The 20,653-nt window shown below is 38.8% G+C and overlaps 1 protein-coding gene across 4 annotated transcripts in view; it reads left to right on the top strand.

Moving 5' to 3' along the window:
* Positions 1 to 20,653, top strand: part of Evi5 (ecotropic viral integration site 5) — a 165,482-nt gene that overhangs the window by 54,272 nt on the left and 90,557 nt on the right. For all 4 annotated transcript variants that reach the window (XM_048351975.1, XM_048351974.1, XM_048351972.1 and 1 more), the window contains exons 5-11: positions 1,219 to 1,293; positions 4,719 to 4,844; positions 7,219 to 7,362; positions 8,332 to 8,421; positions 8,515 to 8,612; positions 15,971 to 16,031; positions 18,777 to 18,830. In XM_048351975.1, the coding sequence (XP_048207932.1) occupies positions 1,219 to 1,293; positions 4,719 to 4,844; positions 7,219 to 7,362; positions 8,332 to 8,421; positions 8,515 to 8,612; positions 15,971 to 16,031; positions 18,777 to 18,830 (648 nt within the window). The remainder of the gene's footprint in view (positions 1 to 1,218; positions 1,294 to 4,718; positions 4,845 to 7,218; positions 7,363 to 8,331; positions 8,422 to 8,514; positions 8,613 to 15,970; positions 16,032 to 18,776; positions 18,831 to 20,653) is intronic.

The following is a 20,653-nucleotide window of genomic DNA, read 5'->3' as shown; positions in this document are numbered from 1 at the left end:
CATGCATGCTAGGCAAGCACTCTACCACTAAGCCACATTACCAGCCCCTAGCTGCTACTTTTTTTGTTTTGTTTTGTTTTTGTTGCCAGTCCTGGGGCGTGGACTCAGGGCCTGAGCATTGTTCCTGGCTTCTTTTTGCTCAAGACTAGCACTCTGCTTCTTGAGCCACAGCGCCACTTCCAGCTTTTTTCTATATATGTGGTGCTGAGGAATCGAACCCAGGGCTTCATGGATATGAGGCGAGCACTTTACCACTAGGCCATATTCCCAGCCCCCCTACCTGCTACTTTCAAATTGAGAAATTCTCAAAAGAAATTTATATAAGAAAACAGTGTAAATCAAGAGCTTTTCTAAAAATTGGATTTTTTTTGTTGTTATTGTGTGTGTGTGTCCTGGGACTTGAACTCAAGACCTGGGCTCTGTACCTAAGCTCTTTTTTTTTCCATTAAGGCTGGTTTTCTGCCATTTGAGCTGTAGAACCATATGTAGCCTTTTGTAGTTAATTGGAAGAGTCTCCTGGACTTTCCTGCCTGGGCTGGCTCAAGGTCTGAGCCTTCTGAGTAGCTAAGATTATAGGCATGAGTCACTGGAACCTGGCTTATAAATGAAATTTTAATATACTCATCAACATTAAATTTTTGGAGAAGGAAGGTATAATATACTATAATGGATTTTTTTTTTCCTTGGCCAGTCCCGGGTCTCACACTCAGGAACTGAACACTCTTCCTGAACTTCTTTTTGTTCAAGGCTAGCACTGTACCACAGTTCCACTTTCAGCCTTTTTATTAGTTGATTAGAGACAAGAGTCTTACGGATTTTCCTGCCTGAGCTGGCGTCAAACAGTGATCCTCAGATCTCAACCTCCTGAGAAGATAGGATTATAGGCATGGGCCACCAAATTATTTATTATTATTAGTAGTAGTATTATTGTCAGTCATGGGCTTCAATTCAGGGCCCGAGTGCTGTCCCTGAGTATTTCTACTGAAGGCTAGCACTATACCACTTTGAGCCACAGCTCTACTACTGGTTTTTTGGTGGCTAATTGGAATTTCATGGTTAAATGAATGGTGTTTAAATGAATCTCATGGACTTTCCTGCCAGGTGGGCTTTGAACTGCAAACTTCAGATCTCAGCCTCCTGAGTAGCTAGGATTACAGGTGTGAGCCATCAGCACCCTGGAATATCAAAGTGCTTTTTAACATTCTTTTTACTTTTTAGGCATATTCCTTAGTGGATCGTGAAGTTGGTTACTGTCAAGGAAGTGCTTTTATTGTTGGATTGTTGCTTATGCAGGTAAGTTAATACAAGTATTAAGTGTCAAGGTCTTCATTAAGATTGGATTAGTGTGTGTGTGTGTGTGTGTGTGTGTGTGTGTATGTGTGTTGGTCTTGAGGCTTGAAATCTAAGTCTGGTGCTGTTTCTGAGCTTTTGTACTCAAGTCCAGCAATCTATCTACTTGAGCTCTACTTGTAGCTATTTATTTATTTATTTTTGGTGGTTAGTAAGAGGTAAGAATCTCATGGACATTCCTGTCTTGGGTTATATCTTCAGATCTCAGCTTCCTCTAGCTATGATTACAGATGGCACATTGCAGAATTTAAAAATCATGTTTTGAGGGGCTGGGGATATGGCCTAGTGGCAAGAGTGCCTGCCTCATATACATGAGGCCCTGGGTTCGATTCCCCAGCACCACATATACAGAAAATAGCCAGAAGTGGCGCTGTGGCTCAAGTGGCAGAGTGCTAGCCTTGAGCAAAAAGAAGCCAGGGCCAGTGCTCAGGCCCTGAGTCCAAGGCCCAGGACTGGCAAAAAAAATAAAAAATAAAAAATAAAAATCATGTTTTGAGATAAGTTTAAGTAGATATTGACTATTTCTCCTCAGGCATAATTTGAATAGTAATATCTTAGTTTGCACTTTGGAAAAGTGTTGAGATGATATAAATAATAGTTTCTTGCCATCAAATGAAAGTTCAATGATTTCTCCTTCTCATTTTGTTTTCTCCCTTACCATATTGTGGAGTAGCTGTGAGGTCATACTTATTTACCTGGCCCTACCTCCTCTTGGTCATGCCTCCTCCCTGTCTTTTACTTAATGCTGGCCAAACTTACTTAGCTTGCCATGCTTTCTTCTGGCTATACTCCTGGTCCTGCTTACTTCTGGTCCCTTCCAGTGCTATGAGAAAGAAAATAATCACTTTAAGGTAGAGCCAGATTTCAGCAAAAGGAAAACTCTTGAAAAAAAAGATTGAGCATATTGGTAGAAGTTTGGAAATGGGGTAAGATTAGGGGAACAGTGGAATCAGATAGGATTGCTCATTGGGTTCAATTCTTTTTTTTTTTTTTTTTTGGCCAGTCCTGGGTCTTGGACTCAGGGCCTGAGCACTGTCCCTGGCTTCTTCTTGCTCAAGGCTAGCACTCTGCCACTTGAGCCACAGCGCCACTTCTGGCCATTTTTTTCTGTATATGTGGTGCTGGGGAATTGAACCCAGGGCCTCATGTATACGAGGCAGGCGCTCTTGCTGCTAGGCTATATCCCCAGCCCCTGGGTTCAATTCTTCAGCACCATATAAACAGGAAAGGCCAAAAGTTTTACTTTTGCTCAAGTGGTAGTGTGCTAGCTTTGAGCACAGAGAGACTCAAGGACAGTGTCCAGGCCCTGAGTTGAAGCCCCAGGACTGAGAAAAAAACAAAAAACAGAATTGCTCTGAGATTTTGGCCTTTTGTAGTGATGGAAATAAATAGTTAGGGCTGTAAAGCCTGGTAGGATAATAGGGATGGTTTTCAAGACAGAATTGGGCTGTGTTAGGAGAGAAGAATGCGGGAAATGTAGGTTTTGGTGTTTTTTTTTTTGGCCCAAAGTAACTCTTGGCTTCTCTCCATGCTTTTGTTGAGGCCAGAAAAAAAATGCAGTGATCAGCTGGGCACACCTGTAATCCTAGCTGCTCAGGAGGCTGAGATGTGAGGATTTCAGTTGAAAGCCAGCCTAGGCAGGAAAGTCTGTGAGACTCTTATCTCCAATTAATCACCAGAAAACTGAAAGTGGTGCTGTGGCTCAAAGTGGTAGAGCACTAGCCTTGAGCTGAACAGCCTAAGGATAGTGCCCAGGCCCAGAGTTCAAGCCCTACAACTGACAAAAAAGAAAAAAGAAAGTTATCTTCTGCAGTCTTCCCTAAGAAGAATGCCTAGAGATCCTTTGGCCTTTTTCCCTTTCAGAACTTAAGTGAATGAGAATTGAAAAGTACTATTTTGAGAAAGATGTCTTAGCAATTTATATGGTATTTGTGTAAACATTTTGATTCTTTGTAGCTCTTTATAGAGCTTTCACATTTATTGTTTTATTTGATATAATTTCCTAGTGTTTTACACATTAAATGTATAATTGGTACCTTTAAACTCCAATTAGAGGTAATTTGAAAAATTACAAGTTATTTTAAGCCAGGTGCCAGTAGCTGATGCCTATAATCCTAGCTACTCAGGCGGGTAATATCTGAGGATTGGGGTTTGGAGCCAGCCTAGGCAGGAAAATCTGTGTGACTCTTATCTCTAATTAAATACACATGCTCAAAAAAATTTACAAAAGTATAGCTGCACTTGAAGTGGTAGAGTGCTAGCCTTGAGCAAAAAAGCTCAGGTACAGTGCCCAGGCCCTGAGTTGAAGCCCCAAGACACACACACACACACACACACACACACACACACACACTCACACACACACTCACACTCACACACACGCTTTTAATACTTAAGCCATATCATATCACTTCTGCTCAATGCTCAAGCTTTCCATCTTGTTTTAGTTTCCATCCATTTTGTTTTCTGATATCAAAAAGCAAACAAAAAACAACAAAAAGTAATCTGTATATTTCTCTCTATATGAAGTGTATATATGTATGTATGTATACCCACACATATATATAGGATATGTGTGCATGTGTGTGTGTGTAAGTGTATCTATGGATATATAGTGGTAAATGGTTTTTCTCCCACCTTGCCTCTTTTTTTTTTTTTTTTTTTTCAGTCCTAGGGCTTGGACTCAGGGCCTGAGCACTGTCCCTGGCTTCTTTTTACTCAAGGCTAGCACTCTACTACTTGAGCCACAGTTCCACTTCTGGCCATTTTCTATATGTGTGGTGCTGGGGAATTGAACCCTGGGCTTCATGTATACAAGGCAAGCACTTTTGCCACTAGGCCATATTCCCAGCCCCCACCTTACCTCTTAAAAAAAAAAAAGAAAATTAAATTAGAGAGGCAGGGTCACAATGTATCCCAGACTGACCTCAATTTCCTTCTGCTTCATGTTCCCAAGAGCTACATTTATAGGCCTGTACATTGCTCTTAACATTAATCAATGTGGCTGCTCAAAACAATGTTTATAGTTTAATGTTTCCTATTTAAAATATAATTTGGTTTATTTGTGTATCAAAAAACTATAGAGGGGGCTGGGAATATGGCCTAGTGGTAGAGTGCTTGTCTCCTATACATGAAGCCCTGGGTTTGATTCCTCAGCACCACATATATAGAAAAAGCCAGAAGTGGCTCTGTGGCTCAAGAGGTAGAGTGCTAGCCTTGAGTACAAAGAAGCCAGGAACAGTGCTCAGGCCCTGAGTTCAAGCCCTAGGACTGGCAAAAAAAAAAGAAAGAAAGAAAGAAAGAAACTACAGAAAGCTATGAACCATATAGAACTACTATAGACCATATGTTTTGTTTTTTTTCCTCAGATGCCAGAAGAAGAGGCTTTCTGTGTATTTGTTAAGTTAATGCAAGATTATCGACTTCGTGAACTTTTTAAACCAAGTATGGCAGAATTAGGCCTTTGTATGTACCAGTTTGAATGCATGATACAGGTAAGAATACAGTTTTATTTATCATTTGACCTTAGTGACATATTAACAATTAAATAAGTTTAATAATACAAACAATAAAACAGATTTTTTTAAAAAATCAGTGCTTTAATCATGTGGTCATTCATTGTTCAGTTAACATAGGATTAGGCCTACTTCCAATTCAGGTGCTATCTGCAGTTATTCTAGTCTGGAACTTGACTGCCGTTTATTTAATGAAATTTAGCATTTGTGCGAAATGTACTGTGAACTTCATGCATGGATTTCCTTCTATTCTATTCCATCCTATTACTGTTATGTGGTCTGAGCTGTCTGACAGGCTGTGTGACTTTAAGACTGATATCAGTCATTCCATTTGCTTTGAGACTGTGTCTCTTTCAGTCTTCTCTACTTTCCCTTTTAATCTCTGTTTTTCTGCTAGCTTGCAACCTTTCTTATTCTCCATAATGTTCCATTCATTTTATGTTGCTAAGATTAAATTTCCTGTGATTAAGGATAGAGAGAAATGGGATGAAATAAAAATCAAGTGAAAAATACCTCTAACATGATGTACCTTTGTAAAAAATTTTTTTTTGCCAGTCCTGGGGCTTGAACTCAGGGCCTGAGCACTGTCCCTGGCTTCTTTTTGCTCAAGGCTAGCACTCTACCACTTGAGCCACAGCACCATTTCTGGCTTTTTCTATATATGTGGTGCTGAGGAATCGAACCCAGGGCTTCTTGTATACGAAGCGGGCACTTTTACCACTAGGCCATATTCCCAGCCCGTAACTTTTTAATATACATATATGTATAAACATTCCCTCTATAATTGTATAGTATAAAGATGTAAATATTTTTTCTTTCTTTTTATTTTTTTGCTGGTCCTGCGGCTTGAACTGGGGCCTGGGTGCTGTTCCTGAGCCTCTTTGTGTTCAAGGCTAGTGCTCTACCACTTGAGTCACAGTGCTACTTCTGGCTTTTTTGAGTAGTTCTTTGGAGATAAGAATCTCACAGGGACTTTTCTACCCAGGCCTTCGAACCACGATTCTCAGATTTTAGCCTCCTGAGTAGCTAGGATCACAGGCATTAGCCATTGGTTCCTGGCTAAGATATAAATATTTTCATTGACTTACATTTCTATTAAATGAGCAGAACTTTAAAATATAAGTTAGTGACTCAGCTGGCAAAAGAGCTAGATTTTAGAGTCTTTTTTCCCTGAAACTATAAAATCTGTCATTTCTGTGTGTGGTGTGAGGAGTTCTACATTTTAAGAAAAAGCCAAAATAGGTCTTGAGATGGTTCTTTAATTTTTTTTTTAAACAGTAAGGTTGTTTTGTGTGTGTGCGTGTGCGTGTGCATGTGTGTTTGTGTGCATTCACGTGTGTGTGCATGTATGTATGTGCACTCCAGTTCTGGGGCTTGAGCTAAGGGCCTGCGTGTTGTCCCTGTGCTTCTGTGCTCAAGGTTAGCACTTTACCACTTGATACACAGTTCCACTTCCTGAGTTTTTGGTGGTTAATTGGAGATAAGAGGCTCAGGAGCTTTCTTGCTTAGGCTGGCTTCAAACCTGATCCTCAGATCTCAGTCTCCTGAGTAGCTAGGATTTATAGGCATGAGCCTTCTGCATCTAACAGTAAGTTTGCTTTTAATCAGCTTGTTCTTAATCTCTTGGTAGTGTCTCACTTATGTTTTGAATTACTAGAATTCCTGAAGTTCTTATATTTTGTGTTTTTCCTATTACATAGAAATATATGGATAAGTGACCAATGGAGGATTATACCTGAAAATATTTCAGCATAGCATTTCTTTCCTTTAATTTTTTTGAAATATTATAGTTTATAGAAACACCAGACAATTGTGCCCACAAATATAAACTCAAGTATTACACAGCCACTCAACAGTGTTTATGGTTGGATAGGTGCATGGTTTAAAAATAATGACTAGACTGGAAATGTGGTTTAGTGGTAAAGTGCTTGCCTAGCATGCATGAAGCCCTGGGTTTGATTCTTCAGTACCACATACACAGAAAAAGCCAGAAGTAGAGCTGTGGCTAAAGTGGTAGTGGTAGAGTGCTAGCCTTGAGCACAGAGAGGCTCAGGGACAGAGCCCAGGTCCTGAGTTCAAGCCCCAGGAATGGGAAAAAAAAAGAAAAAAAATCTATCATTCTGTTTTTCTTAATGGTAAGTCAAATGGATATGCATAAAATTCCATTTCCTTTTTCTCTTTTTTCCTTCCCAGATAGTAGCCACTATCCTGAATGTTTCTGCATCTACACTTTGCAGTATTAGTCTTGCTCTTTCCTTTGTATTTGACATAGGCTAATCTAGTAAATATACAATGATCTTATTTAGAACACTCAGTTTTTCTATGATCTAACTTACTCTCTTCTTTTGTCTAGGAGCATCTTCCAGAGCTCTTTGTACATTTTCAGTCTCAGAGTTTTCATACCTCAATGTATGCATCATCCTGGTTTCTGACTATCTTTCTTACAACTTTTCCACTACCAATCGCAACAAGGATATTTGATATCTTCATGTCTGAGGTAAGCTAATGAACATGAGTTGAGCCAGGAGGTCATTAGGTTAATTAGAACATGTCAGTAAGGGGAGTAATAAGGTAGCCCATGTGTTCCTTGTTAAATTGCTTGTCAAACCTTATAGCAGCCTTATTAAGTAGATAAATTACTATCCCCATTTGTTAGTTGATAGATAAGGAAACCCACTTATAGGAAGATCAAGTAACTTATCTTTAAACATACATATATATGGGATAGTGGATTCAGATGTAGGCAGTTAAAATCTGGAGCCTGCCCTCTTAACCCTTATCACCTCCTGTCCAAGACAGTGAGAAAAAGAGGTAAAATTTGTCTTATAGTTCATGTGTTTGCAGTACATCTATTATTCAAGTAGCACGAGGGTAATTAGTATACCTAGAAGCTTCTTTTATTCTGTGTACACATGCAAGGTTGCCTTTTAATTATCAGTGGTGTATGATAGTGATTCTTTGACTTCTGTTCTCTGAACTCAGTGTTAATTGTTACTAATTACATCTTAGGAAGATATTTGTATTACTTATTTTAATAGTTTGGATTGGAGTTGGCAAACTACAGTTTACTTCCTGATTTGTTGTCATTTACACATCAAGTATGTCCTTGCATTGTTTTTTTTTCTTAATTTATTTATTGTCAAAGTGATATACAGAGGGGTTACAGTTTCATATGTAAGGCAGTGAGTACATTTCTTTTATAAAGTTGGCTTGGCACACATTAGTTTATGTGTTGTTTATGTGATTTAAGGTTACACTGGCTGAGCTAAATAGTTATGCCAAGATTTTATGGCTTACCAAGCCTAAAATACTTGTTTGGCATTTTACAGAAAATGTTTATTTAGATCATAAATGCTTACTTTAGAATGATATTACTGTTACTCCTAATACTAATAATACATTATTTTGAATGATAAATTTTCATTGATAGAGAAGTAAAACAATATGGCTTTAATTTGTTCCATAGGGATTAGAAATAGTGTTTCGAATAGGATTAGCCCTTCTTCAGATGAATCAGGCAGAATTAATGCAACTTGACATGGAAGGGATGTTACAGGTAAGTCTGGATATCTTGTATGTTTTCAGATTTACTCTTAGTTACTTAATAAGCAGCACTGAGTAATTCTTATATTATTTTATTGTGTCTTAGCACTTTCAGAAGGTCATTCCACATCAGTTTGATGGTGGTCCAGACAAATTAATCCAAGCAGCTTACCAAGTTAAATACAACTCAAAGAAAATGAAAAAGTAAGTATTTACACATTTTCCTTTTATTTATGGGGCTGTTGAAGTATAACAAACCTCAGGAAATTCAGTGGACGTGGTAAAACTTTTTTTTTTTTTGTCAGTCATGGAGCTTGAACTCAGGGCCTTGGGGCTGTCCCTGACCTTTTTTTTTTTTTTTTTTTTTTTTTGCCAGTCGTGGGCCTTAGACTCAGGGCCTGAGCACTGTCCCTGGCTTCTTTTTGCTCAAGGCTAGCACTCTGTCACTTGAGCCACAGCGCCACTTCTGGCCATTTTCCATATATGTGGTGCTGAGGAATTGAACCCAGGGCTTCATGTATACAGGGCAAACACTCTTGCCACTAGGCCATATCCCCAGCCCCTATCCCTGAACTTTTTTTGCTCTAGGGACATTGTACTCTGCCACTTTGAACCATAGCTCCACTTCTGATTTTCTAGTGATTAATTGGAGGTAAGAGTCTCATGGAGGAGCTGGGAATATGGCCTAGTGGCAAGAGTGATTGCCTCCCATACATGAAGCCCTGGGTTCAATTCCCCAGCACCACATATACAGAAAACGGCCAGAAGTGGCGCTGTGGCTCAAGTGGTAGAGTACTAGCCTTGAGCAAAGAGAAGCCAGGGACAGTGCTCAGGCCCTGAGTCCAAGGCCCAGGACTGGCCCCCCCCCCACCCCAAAAAAAAAAAGTCTCATGGAGACTTTCGTGCCTGGGCTGGCTTCAAACTGAGATCTTCAAATCATAGCCTCCTGGGTCACTAGGATTACAGGTGTGAGCCACCAGTGCCCCAGTGTGATAAAACATTTGAGTAAGAAGGATGGTTTTCCTCTTTAGGTTGTAGAACTATTGTTTTATTTGAGTGGCGTGAATTTCAATATACCAAAGGTAATGTTGGAATATTATACTGCTTTTAAAAGTGGTAATGTAGGGCTGGGGATATAGCCTAGTGGCAAGAGTGCCTGCCTCGGATACACGAGGCCCTAGGTTCGATTCCCCAGCACCACATATACAGAAAACGGCCAGAAGCGGCGCTGTGGCTCAAGTGGCAGAGTGCTAGCCTTGAGCGGGAAGAAGCCAGGGACAGTGCTCAGGCCCTGAGTCCAAGGGCCAGGACTGGCCAAAAAAAAAAAGTGGTAATGTAGAACCATTGTATACTACCTTTAAAATTCCTGTTTTTCTTTCCATATTGGCTGGAGTTAGGATTCTGCTCTGTGTGTATGTGTAAATTTGCTATTTTTCCCCCCAATGTCTCATTATTTCAAGATAACTTATTTTCAAAACTAGTCCCAACACTAAGCTTCTGGCCCTCTCTACCATTATACAAACTACAAATGCTTGCTATGTTTAATAATATTGCTGTTATCTATTTTTGGCACTTGGGCTTAAATTCAAGGCCTCACATATACTAAGTACAAGTTCTACCACTGAGTCACACTCCCATCACATTCCCGTGTGTGTGTGTGTGTGTGTGTGTGTGTGTGTGTGTATTTGTCTTGTTTTTTGTTGGTCGTGGAACTTGAACTCTGGGCCTGGGTGCTATCCCTGAGCTCTTTTGCTCAAGCCTAGCACTCTATCATTTTGAGCAACAGCTTCACTTCCAGTTTTCTCATGGTTAATAGGCTAATAGGATAAGAGTCTCACAGACTTTCCTGACTGGACTGCGTTTGACCTGTGATCCTCAGATCTCAGCTTCTTCAGTAGCTAGGATTACAGGCATGAGCCACCAGTGCCTGGCCCCGTGTGTTATTTAAAAACAGATTTCATAGTTTAGTCTCCATTATTGATACTCTATTCCTCTACTTGACTACCAGAGTGTCACTAAAGTTCATGATTGGCATAATCAGCAAGGTAGCTATGATAGACTGAGAATTTAAAATTTTATTATGTTGGTTAATGTGTGTGTGTGTGTGTGTGTGTGTGTGTGTGTGTGTGTGTGTGTGTGTGTAGAACTGGGAATGAAACCCAGGGTCTTGTGCATACCAGGCAAACAGTACCACTGAACTGTATCCCCAACCATTATTTTCTTATTTTCTAATGAAGCATTTTTTGGCTTGTATTTTGTAAGAGTTCAATTCAAGATAAGCGGTATTGTCTTTTTTTATTTAGAAGTAGGTAAGTATATTAAGAATGATAGTTACTATTTTTTGTAGTTTCTATTAAATAATCACTAACTTTCATGATGCTAAGGTTTCTGTGATACAAAATGCTTTAATATGAAAGCAGTTCTGTGTGGTAGCAGTCATCTGCTTAACACATATAACATACTTCCATAGATGTTTCTGCTACAGAAAGTATATATTGCAATTAGAGTGAAAATTATGTTAATAAAATTAGCTCTAATTTTGACAGAAGTAAGCCAATTTATGATATTACACTTCATTTTTACCTCACTCCTCCCTTCTTTTTAAACTCCCTACCTCTCATTTTTCTTTTTTTTTTTTTTTTTGCCAGTCCTGGGCCTTGAACTCAGGGGCCTGAGCACTGTCCCTGGCTTTCTTTTGCTCAAGGCTAGCACTCTGCCACTTGAGCCACAGCACCACTTCTGGCCATTTTCTATATATGTGGTGCTGAGGAATCGAACCTAAGGCTTAATGTATAGGAGGCAAGCACTCTTGCCACTAGGCCATATTCCCAGCCCTCTCTCATTTTTCAATTCATTTTTAATACAGTATCTTGCTGTGTAGCCTAGGCTGGCCTTGAACTCACTATGTCACCTAGGGTGGTCTTGGACTTGAGAGCATCCTGCCTCTGTCTTCCCAGTGCTGGGTTTATAGGCATGCCTGGTGAATTTCAGCTCTTTATTTTAAATTGTCTGTGATATGTCTCATAGACCAAATGACAGATAAAAGCTCAAGGAGCCATCTTGATTTTTGCTTCTTGGGGGATAACATAACATTCAAGTCACACTATAAAAAGAAATGTTTACTTCTAAAATTTGATAGAGTATAAGATTTCACCTGGATGTGGTGGTATACATCTACAGTTTCAATTTCTTGGGAGGCTGAAGCAAGAAGATGGCTTGAGTTTAGGAGTTCCAGGCCGGGTAACATAGTAAGACTCTGTCTCAAAAATATAATAGCCTTGAGAATGAGGTTTTCCTTTTTAGGTGTTACCATCTATACAATTCATGTATAAATTTTTAGTCGTCTTACCAGTTTTGGACCCTCTGATTCTTTTCTCATCATAACCCTGTTTGCTTTATCAAAATCTGTTTGATGTGTAGTAAGCTCTAGTCTGAATAATTATTCCTCCTCTGCCCTTTTGTATCATGTATTCATATACTCAACAGTCACTGCATAGTCAGTGAGATTGTTGACACTAAGCTATATTTCCTATGTTTTCTCTCTGCATATTTATATTGACTTTGATTAATTCTTCCATTCCCCATAGAGGTTTCAAATCATACCATTCTTAAGCTCCCCCTTCTTGCTATACCTAATTCTCAGACAGTTGCTTTATTGTGAATTTATTAGCCCTCATTTTTAAACTTCCTGTGATCTACTTGATAGACTTAGTCATATTCCTTTTTTTTTCTATTTTCAGAACAAAGTATTTTGTCCCTTTATAGTGCTAATTCAGAATATAGGACATTATTCTCTTCCAGGTTTATTAACTATTCCTTTTATCTTCAATTCTTCTGTTATTTTCTTCAATCAAAGATGGTAATTTTGAGTTGTGACTTAGAAGTAACAAAATAAAGCCTTCCTCAATATGGTGTTCCATTTTTCTTTTGTGAAGCTTAACTGAAGGAAAGGATCATTTCAGTTCATTAGCCATGGAGCATACTTTATGTTCTTCAGTGAGGAAGTCTTTTTTTTTCTTCCCAGTCCTCTGGCTTGAACTCAGGGCCTGGGTACTATTCCTGAGCTTCTCTGTGCTCTAGTGCTCTACTGCTTGAGCCACAGCACCATTTCTGGCTTTTTTAGTTTATGTGGTACTGAGGAATTGAGCCCAGGACTTCATGCATGCTAGACAAGTACTCTACCACTAAGCCACATTCCCAACCCCAGTGAGAAATCTTATAGACATACTAAAAATAAGTTAGAACAATAAATACCATATGTTTATTATTTAACCTTACCAGTTGCTAATATTTTACTCTAATCACTTTCTTTCTTAGGTCTTATAAAATAGAAATCACAACAATTCACTCCTAAATATTTAACATTCACTACTATAAAATAAAGTTATTAGCCTCTCTTATAATATTCTTTTATCACTTAGAAATAATTCCATGATATTGCCTAAATAGTCTTATGTTCAGATTTTCTCATGCATGCCAAAAGTAACTGTTGGCATTGGCTTGGCTACAGTGTGAGACCCTGTCTCACTGAGTGAATCTGTATCAGTCTGTGCATTTTTCTAATGGCCATTTTCATGTTTGCTTGTTTAGTATTTACTATTACGCTATTAAAATGCTACAATTTTTTGTAGTAATTTTTCTATGATATATGTAACTTTAAAATAAAACAATATGTTCAACATTAAAAATATATTTTACTACCCCTGTAAATCTTAGCTCCTGAGGAGGTGGAGATTAGGACAGGCTAGCTTAGGCAAAAAGTTCTGAAGTCAGGCGCCAGTGGCTCATATCTTGTAATCCTAGCTACTCAGGAGGGTGAGATTTGAGTACCATGGTTTGAAGCTAGCCTAGGCAGTAAAGTCTGTGAGACCCCTGTCTCCAATTAATCACCAAAAACCTGGAAATGGAGCTGTGGCTCAAGTGGTAGAATGCTAGCCTTGAGGAAAAAGTGCCGGGACAACACCCAGGCCCTCAATTCAAGTCCCAGAACTGGCACAAAACCCAAAAATGTTCTTGAGATTTGTCAACCAGCAGCCAGGTGTGGGCATGCACCTGTCAAAGCAGCTCCTCCAGCAGCTGAAATCAGGAAGACTGTGATTCCCCACCAGCCCTGGTGAATAAAAGTTCATGAGACACTTTATCAACAGAAAAAACTGGACATTGTGCCATGTACCTTTTATACAAGATATGGTGGGAGGCATAAACAGAATGATTGTGATCCATAAAAAGTAATACCTTATCTCTAAAACAATGAGTATATAAGGAGGCATGGTTCAAGTGGTACAGCACCTGCATAGCAGGTGAGAAGCCCTGAGTTCAAACCCTAGTACCAGTGCTGCACTCCCTCCAATTGTCAAGGCATTAGTGACAGGGATTCTAAGAATTCTGTTGTCCAGGGTTGGGAATATGTATGAAGTCCTGGGTTTGATTTTCTAATACCATATAAACAGAAAAAGTTGGAAGTGGTGCTGTGAGTGAAGTGGTAGAGTGCTAGCCTTGAGCTAAAGAAGCTCAAGACCCTGAGTTCAAGTCCCAGGTTGACCAAAAAGAAGAAAAAAAAAAGAATTCTGTTGCCCTAATGCATTATAAATACTTGATTATTATTGTTTATTTTCTCAATCTGTTAAGTGTAAAATGTCTATTTTGGACTTAATTTGCATTTCCCTGGTTGTTAATAAGAGTAGGTATTTTTCATATGTTTATTAGGCTCATTTTTAATGTTTTTCTTTTCCTCCTTCCATTTCTGGTGGTCCTTTAGTTTTTTGGTCGATTGTGGGGCTTGAACTCAGGGCATGAGTGCTGTTCCTGAGCTTCTTTGTGCTCACATAGGTTAATTGTAGATAATCTCATGAGGGCTTTTCTACCCACGTTGACTTCAGACCACAATCCTCAGATCTAAGCCTCCTGAGTAGCTAGGATTATAGACATGAGCCACTGGCTCCCAGCAGTGGTTCTTATTAGTTAGAAGTTATGTACATTTGGAGTAGTAATCTTTGTCAGAATTAAAAATATAAGTATTTCCATGAAATACCACTCTGGGAACATATAATAAATACTTGTACTTATATCTGACAAAGGTTCAAATTTCCTTTGTGTTGGAAGATGGCAAAACAGGCAAATAGTGTGTTTCAGTCACAGCCTAGTGAATGGTAATATAATAGGTTAATAGTAATGTAAGAGATTCCTAACTCATATGTCTGGAAACTGGTCTACACAGTCTTCTGGGGTATCAGGAAGGTGTTCTGATAATGTTCTGCTAATGTTGCTAATAGTTACCTGCCTTGATCCTTTAATTCTGGGAAAGAGTCCACAGAAATGTGTGGTTTATAATTATTTTTATTGCTGTGATTTTTTTTTTGGGGGGGGCTAATCCTAGGGCTTGGGCTCAGAGCCTGAGCACTGTCCCTGGCTTCTCTTTGCTCAAGGTTAGCACTCTGCCACTTGAGCCACAGCGCCACTTCTGGCCGTTTTCTGTATATGTGGTGCTGGGGAATTGAACCCAGGGCTTGCCACTAGGCCATATTCCCAGCCCCTTATTGCTGTGATTTTAACTTTGGTCAGTTAGTTCAGGTACCATCTTGGGAAGGGTAGCATTTTTTTCCCATGAGTTTAGGTATTAATATAGCCTATGAATTCAGTTCTATGTTTGGTGTTGTATGTGTTCTACCTTCTGAACTTTACTTTTGTGTGAATTTTCTTTTGTCATTTTAAAAACTGATTTTGGCAGCAGAGGATGGGAGTACTGGGATTTGAACTCATGGCCCTAGTTGTTAGGCAGGTGTTCTATCTCTGAGCCACCCTCCAGTCCCCTATTTTATGTTGTTTTTTGTTTTGTTTTGTTTTATTTTTATTTTTTTTTATTTTTTATTTATTTTTTGCCAATCCAGGGGCTTGAACTCAGGGCCTGGGCACTGTCCCTGAGCTTCTTGTTTTTGCTCAAGGCTAGCACTGTACCACTTGAGCCACAGAGCCACTTCTGTCTTTTACTGTTTATGTGGTACAGAGGAACCCAGGGCTTCATGCGTGCTAGGCAAGTACTCTACCACTAAGCCACATTCCCAGCCTGCACTGGTTATTTTTGAGATAAGTCTCCTTTCCTGCCTAGATGTGTGTCTCCTACTTTTTTGCTTCTCATCATAGCTGAGGTGGCAAGCACACTCCACCACACTCAGCTTCTTCCATGGAGGTGGACTTTCCCATCTTTCCAACTTATTCTTCATAGGCCATCCTGAAGCTGCCATCCTTCTGATCTTAGCCTCTCATGTAGCTAGGACGACAGATGTGTACCACCATACCCAGATATTGCTTATGAAGGGAGTTTGTCAAATAATTCTGCTTAGACTGGCTGCAGACCATGATATTCCTGATCTCAGCCTCCCAAGTAACTAAGATCACAGGCCTGAGCCAGTAGTGCCCAGCTTGAAATTATTTTTCTCGTATCAGATATCTCATTATACTCCTATGGAAACTAACAAAATTGTATTTTATTGTTATATGCATTAAAATTTTATAATTTTGTAAGTGCATGAAAATGTATCCTTAACTCTTTTTTTTCTTCTTAGGCTTGAAAAAGAATACACTACAATAAAAACTAAAGAGATGGAAGAGCAAGTTGAAATTAAAGTAAGCAGTTTAGAAATTTTGTATGGACTAGAATATAAACTGATAAGTTATTTGCAATAGATATTAGGTCATGTTGTTGTCACGGTTGTTGCCATCTGTAGTAAATTTAGCAACAAAGTGTACATTTACTGATGATCAGGAGTATTTCCAAAAGCAGGGATGTGTGACTGAAATGACTTTAATTTTACTGTGAAAAAAGATTCTTCCTTTGCTAAGTCTTGATGTCTCCTCCAGATAAAATAGCTCCAAGGGGAGATAATTGCATTTCACTTAAGCATAATTGTTAAAGTGGCAGAAAAGGTAATCTATCCGATGCTAAGACTAACAGCAAAATATGCTGTAGACTAAATAGAGCAAATATTTCAGTAGGATTATGACTGCCTTGTAGTGGTAAGGACTTGTTTTTTTGCCGGTCCTGGAGCTTGAACTTAGGGTGTGAGCACTGTCCCTGGCTTCTTTTTGCTCACGTCTAGCATTCTACCACTTGAGCCACAGTGCCACTTTCAGCCTTTTTTTTTTTTTTCTGTGTATATGGTTCTGAGCAATTGAACCCAGGGCTCCCTGCATGCAAGGCAAGCACTCTACCACTAGGCCACATTCCCAGCCCCTGGTAAAAACTTTATTTTTTTTGTCAGTCCTGGGGCTTGAACTCAGGGCCTGGAAACTGTTCCTGAGCTTCTTTTCCTCAAGGCTAGCACTCTACCACTTGAGCTACAGCACCACTTCTGTCTTTTTCTGTTTATGTGGTACTGAGGAATTGAACCCAGACAAGCACTCTTACTGCTAAGCTACATTCCCAGCCCAGGGATATTTTTTCTTATCTAAGTAAGGGTTATACTTTTGATTTGCTTTTCTTCAGGAAATCAGGTAGATTTTCATTTTGAAGGACAAATACCCTAAATTCTTTGTGCCCCTCCCCCCCCCTTTTTTTTTTGCTGGTTCTGAGGCTTGAACTGAGCCTGGACTCTATCCCTGAACCTCTCTATGCTTAAGGTTAAGGCTCCACCACTTGAGCCACAGCACCACTTCCAGCTTTTTCTGTTTATGTGGTACTGAGGGATTGAACCCAGGGAGCACTATACCACTAAGCCACATTCCCAGCCCCTAAATTCTTATTTGTACCTCCTCTAAGTCAAGGAATTTTTTTTGTGTGTGTGCCTGTCCTGGTACTTGAACTCAGGGGCTAGGTGCTGTCCCTAGACTTGTGTTCCCAAGACTAGTATTTTGCCATTTGGGACACAGCACCACTTCCAGCCTTTTGGTGGTTAATTGGAGATAAGAGTCTCACAAACTTTCCTGTCCTGGGCTGACATCAATCCAGGATTCTCATATCTCAAGTTTCTTAAGTAAGATTATAAGTGTGAACCACTTGCACTTGGCTTGGTTTTACCTTTTAAGCTATAAAAAAACTGCCAGTTTTGAAGCTTCTAATTTTCTTTTTTTTTGGCCAGTCCTGGGCCTTGGACTCAGGGCCTGAGCACTGTCCCTGGCTTCCTTTTGCTCAAGGCTAGCACTCTGCCACTTGAGCCACAGCACCACTTCTGGCCGTTTTCTGTATATGTGTTGCTGGGGAATCGAACCCAGGGCCTCATGTATACGAGGCAAGCTCTCTTGCCACTAGGCCATATCCCCAGCCCCTAAAATGGATCTTTTTTTTTTTTTTTTGCCAGTCCTGGGCCTTGGACTCAGGGCCTGAGCACTGTCCCTGGCTTCTTTTTGCTCAAGGCTAGCACTCTGCCACTTGAGTCACAGCGCCACTTCTGGCCATTTTCTGTATATGTGGTGCTGGGGAATCGAACCCAGGGCTTCAAGTATACGAGGCAAGCGCTCTTGCCACTAGGCCATATCCCCAGCCCGTCTAATTTTCTTAAGGAAACAGTTAAGGATAACTTCTTCTATATTTTCAAAACATGAGGATTTTGCCTACAAAGTATTAAATTGAAACTAACATTTAGTTCTATGAAATTGCATATTTGAAACTTATCTGTTCAACTAGTATTTGAATATTCATATGCAAATAGGCTATGTAGGAGATACACAAATTAGAATTTTTCTTATCTAATGGGCTGTTGAAATACTTAAAAAGGAAAATGTGTTTGGGATGCTATTTCTTAAGATGGAAGGGTATGGGAGTGTGATAGATAGGGTGATTGGAATACAGTGTAAATTTTTGAGGTGTAACAATGGAATTCCCCCTGTATCACTGATATAAGCCAATAAAAAAAGCTCACTCCTCCTAATTTTTTTTTTTTTGCTTTGTTTTGTTGTTTGTAAGGGCTTCAACTCACTGTCTCCAAGCTCTTTTTGCTCAAGGCTAGTGGTCCACCACTTTGAGCCACAGCTACCCTTTCAGTTTTCTAGTAGTTAATCAGAGATAAGAGTCTCAACAGACTTTCCTGCCCGGGTTGGCTTTGAACTGTGATCCTCAGATCTCAACTCCTGAGTAGTTAGGATTACAGGTGTGAGCCAGAAGTACCTAGCCCCAAACATTTATAAAAACATTTTACTGTAAGCCATGGTAAGTATAAAAAAAGATGGGTTATTTATTTATATATTATATAGACTATAGTTAAAACTTAGGTACAACTAGAACTATAAAGCATTTCCTTTTTGTTATGGATTTCTTTTAGCTTTTAGCAGTTTGACATATTCCTTTGAGTCTTTGTGTTTGTCGAAGGATGTGATTTAGGAATCTTTTCCTCTCTAGAATGTTTGCAAGCAAAATTTTTAAATTTTTTTTTGCAGAGATTACGCACTGAAAATAGACTATTGAAGCAGCGCATTGAAACATTAGAAAAAGTAAGTATATGAGTACCACAAGTTTCTGTTGAATGTTTGTTATTTTTTGTGTGTGTATGTGTTTAAAATTCTCCAGAAATGAAGAACGTATGTCTCCTAAGTTGTAGTAGATTGCTTAGCTAACTATACTTAACCAAATAACTAGTTAATAATAAAAGTTGGTAATAGTCCAAAACTTTTATATTGAAGTTTTAATTGATGTTATTGAGTAACAGAATTGATGTCATTTCTTTATTTACATATAACTTCTAAAATATGTAGTGAGACTCCATTCGTGTGCCACATTTGAAAGATGAGTTTCAAATGTTTCAAATACATTTTAATGTTGTAACTACATTTTTATATGTTAACCACATTTTAATGTTTTAACTATATTTTAACTGTAGCAGTGGTTCTTTTATTAAGGAATTAAGGTAATCCCTTATACAAATTCACTCTCAAATGCTTTTCACACTAGGGAGTTACTTATAAACTTGATTTTCAAGACATTTTGATATTTACTTACTACCTTTTTTCTCTGGTTTATATAACTGGCAAATATGGACTTTTCATATTGTGATTTTGATACAATGTCTTTGGTAATTGTATTTCTGATGCTTTAAGAATGAATTGAGTTAATGAAAGCATAGTTTAATGAAAAGAAAATTTCAATTCACAAACTTTTGGTTCTAAAGTGTGAGAGAGATTAGGTGGGTTTAAATTTACCCCTTTTGGTACTGCCAAATGTCTTTAAAATCTTCCCTGAAAATTTATAGATCAATAGCTAGGAATGAAATACCTGAAAAAGGGGTTGTCTTGCAGTGTTCATTTGTTTTTTTGTTTTAAAAACAATGATTCATATTCACTTTATTGTTTTGTATTCTACAAAAGCAGGACATTTATTATATGCCTGTTGATGTATAATAATTGTAGATACATTAGATTAAGTCAAATACAGTTTCTGTGTATGTCTCTCATTGTAATAGAGTTACTTTGAGAGTATTTCTACTTTTTGGTGACTCCATGTGAGTATTGAGTTTAATTGTTTTTAAGTTAGTTTAACTTAAATTCTCCTCTGTGTTCATAGTAAAATATACAACTTCTTAGGTAGGTTTTTTTTTTTTTTTGGTCATTCCTGGGCCTTGGACTCAGGGCCTGAGCACTGTCCCTGGCTTCTTCCCGCTCAAGGCTAGCACTCTGCCACTTGAGCCACAGCGCCGCTTCTGGCCGTTTTTCTGTATATGTGGTGCTGGGGAATCGAACCTAGGGCCTCGTGTATCCGAGGCAGGCACTCTTGCCACTAGGCTATATCCCCAGCCCCTTAGGTAGGTTTTTTAAATCTTGGAAGTGAGACATTTTTATAGAGAAAGCATTCTTCATTGAACCTTCAGAATAATAAAGAAATGATAGAAAACGTTGGGATTTTGCTTCTAGAATTTTCAGGTGCCATATTTTTACTGGCTTAGGTAGCCTAGGTGTGTCATGTAGCACTGAGAATTCTATAAGTACTTCAGTATCAATTGAATTCTATAACCAAAAAGTTTACTTCCTCAGTTGTTACTGTAGTTTATTTATTTTACCAGTCATTTTTCTTGTTCTGTTCCTTTGGATGTTGCCGTTGTACAAATGGCTGTCACACTTTGTAAGTGAAATTGTTTACTTGAATTCCTTCTGCTTTTCACGTAAATGGTTTGATGATGTGATTAGATATAAAAAAAAACAATGTAAAGTAATGCTTTCATGAGACAGTGTTTACTTTTTTTTTTTTTTTTGCTAGTCCTGGGGCTTGGACTTAGGGCCTGAGCACTGTCCCTGGCTTCTTTTTGCTCAATTCTAGCACTCTG

The sequence above is a fragment of the Perognathus longimembris genome, chromosome 7 (genome assembly GCF_023159225.1).
Source record: "Perognathus longimembris pacificus isolate PPM17 chromosome 7, ASM2315922v1, whole genome shotgun sequence".
NCBI classification, from domain to species: Eukaryota; Metazoa; Chordata; class Mammalia; order Rodentia; family Heteromyidae; genus Perognathus; species Perognathus longimembris.
This window is presented reverse-complemented; position numbering and strand designations above follow the sequence as displayed.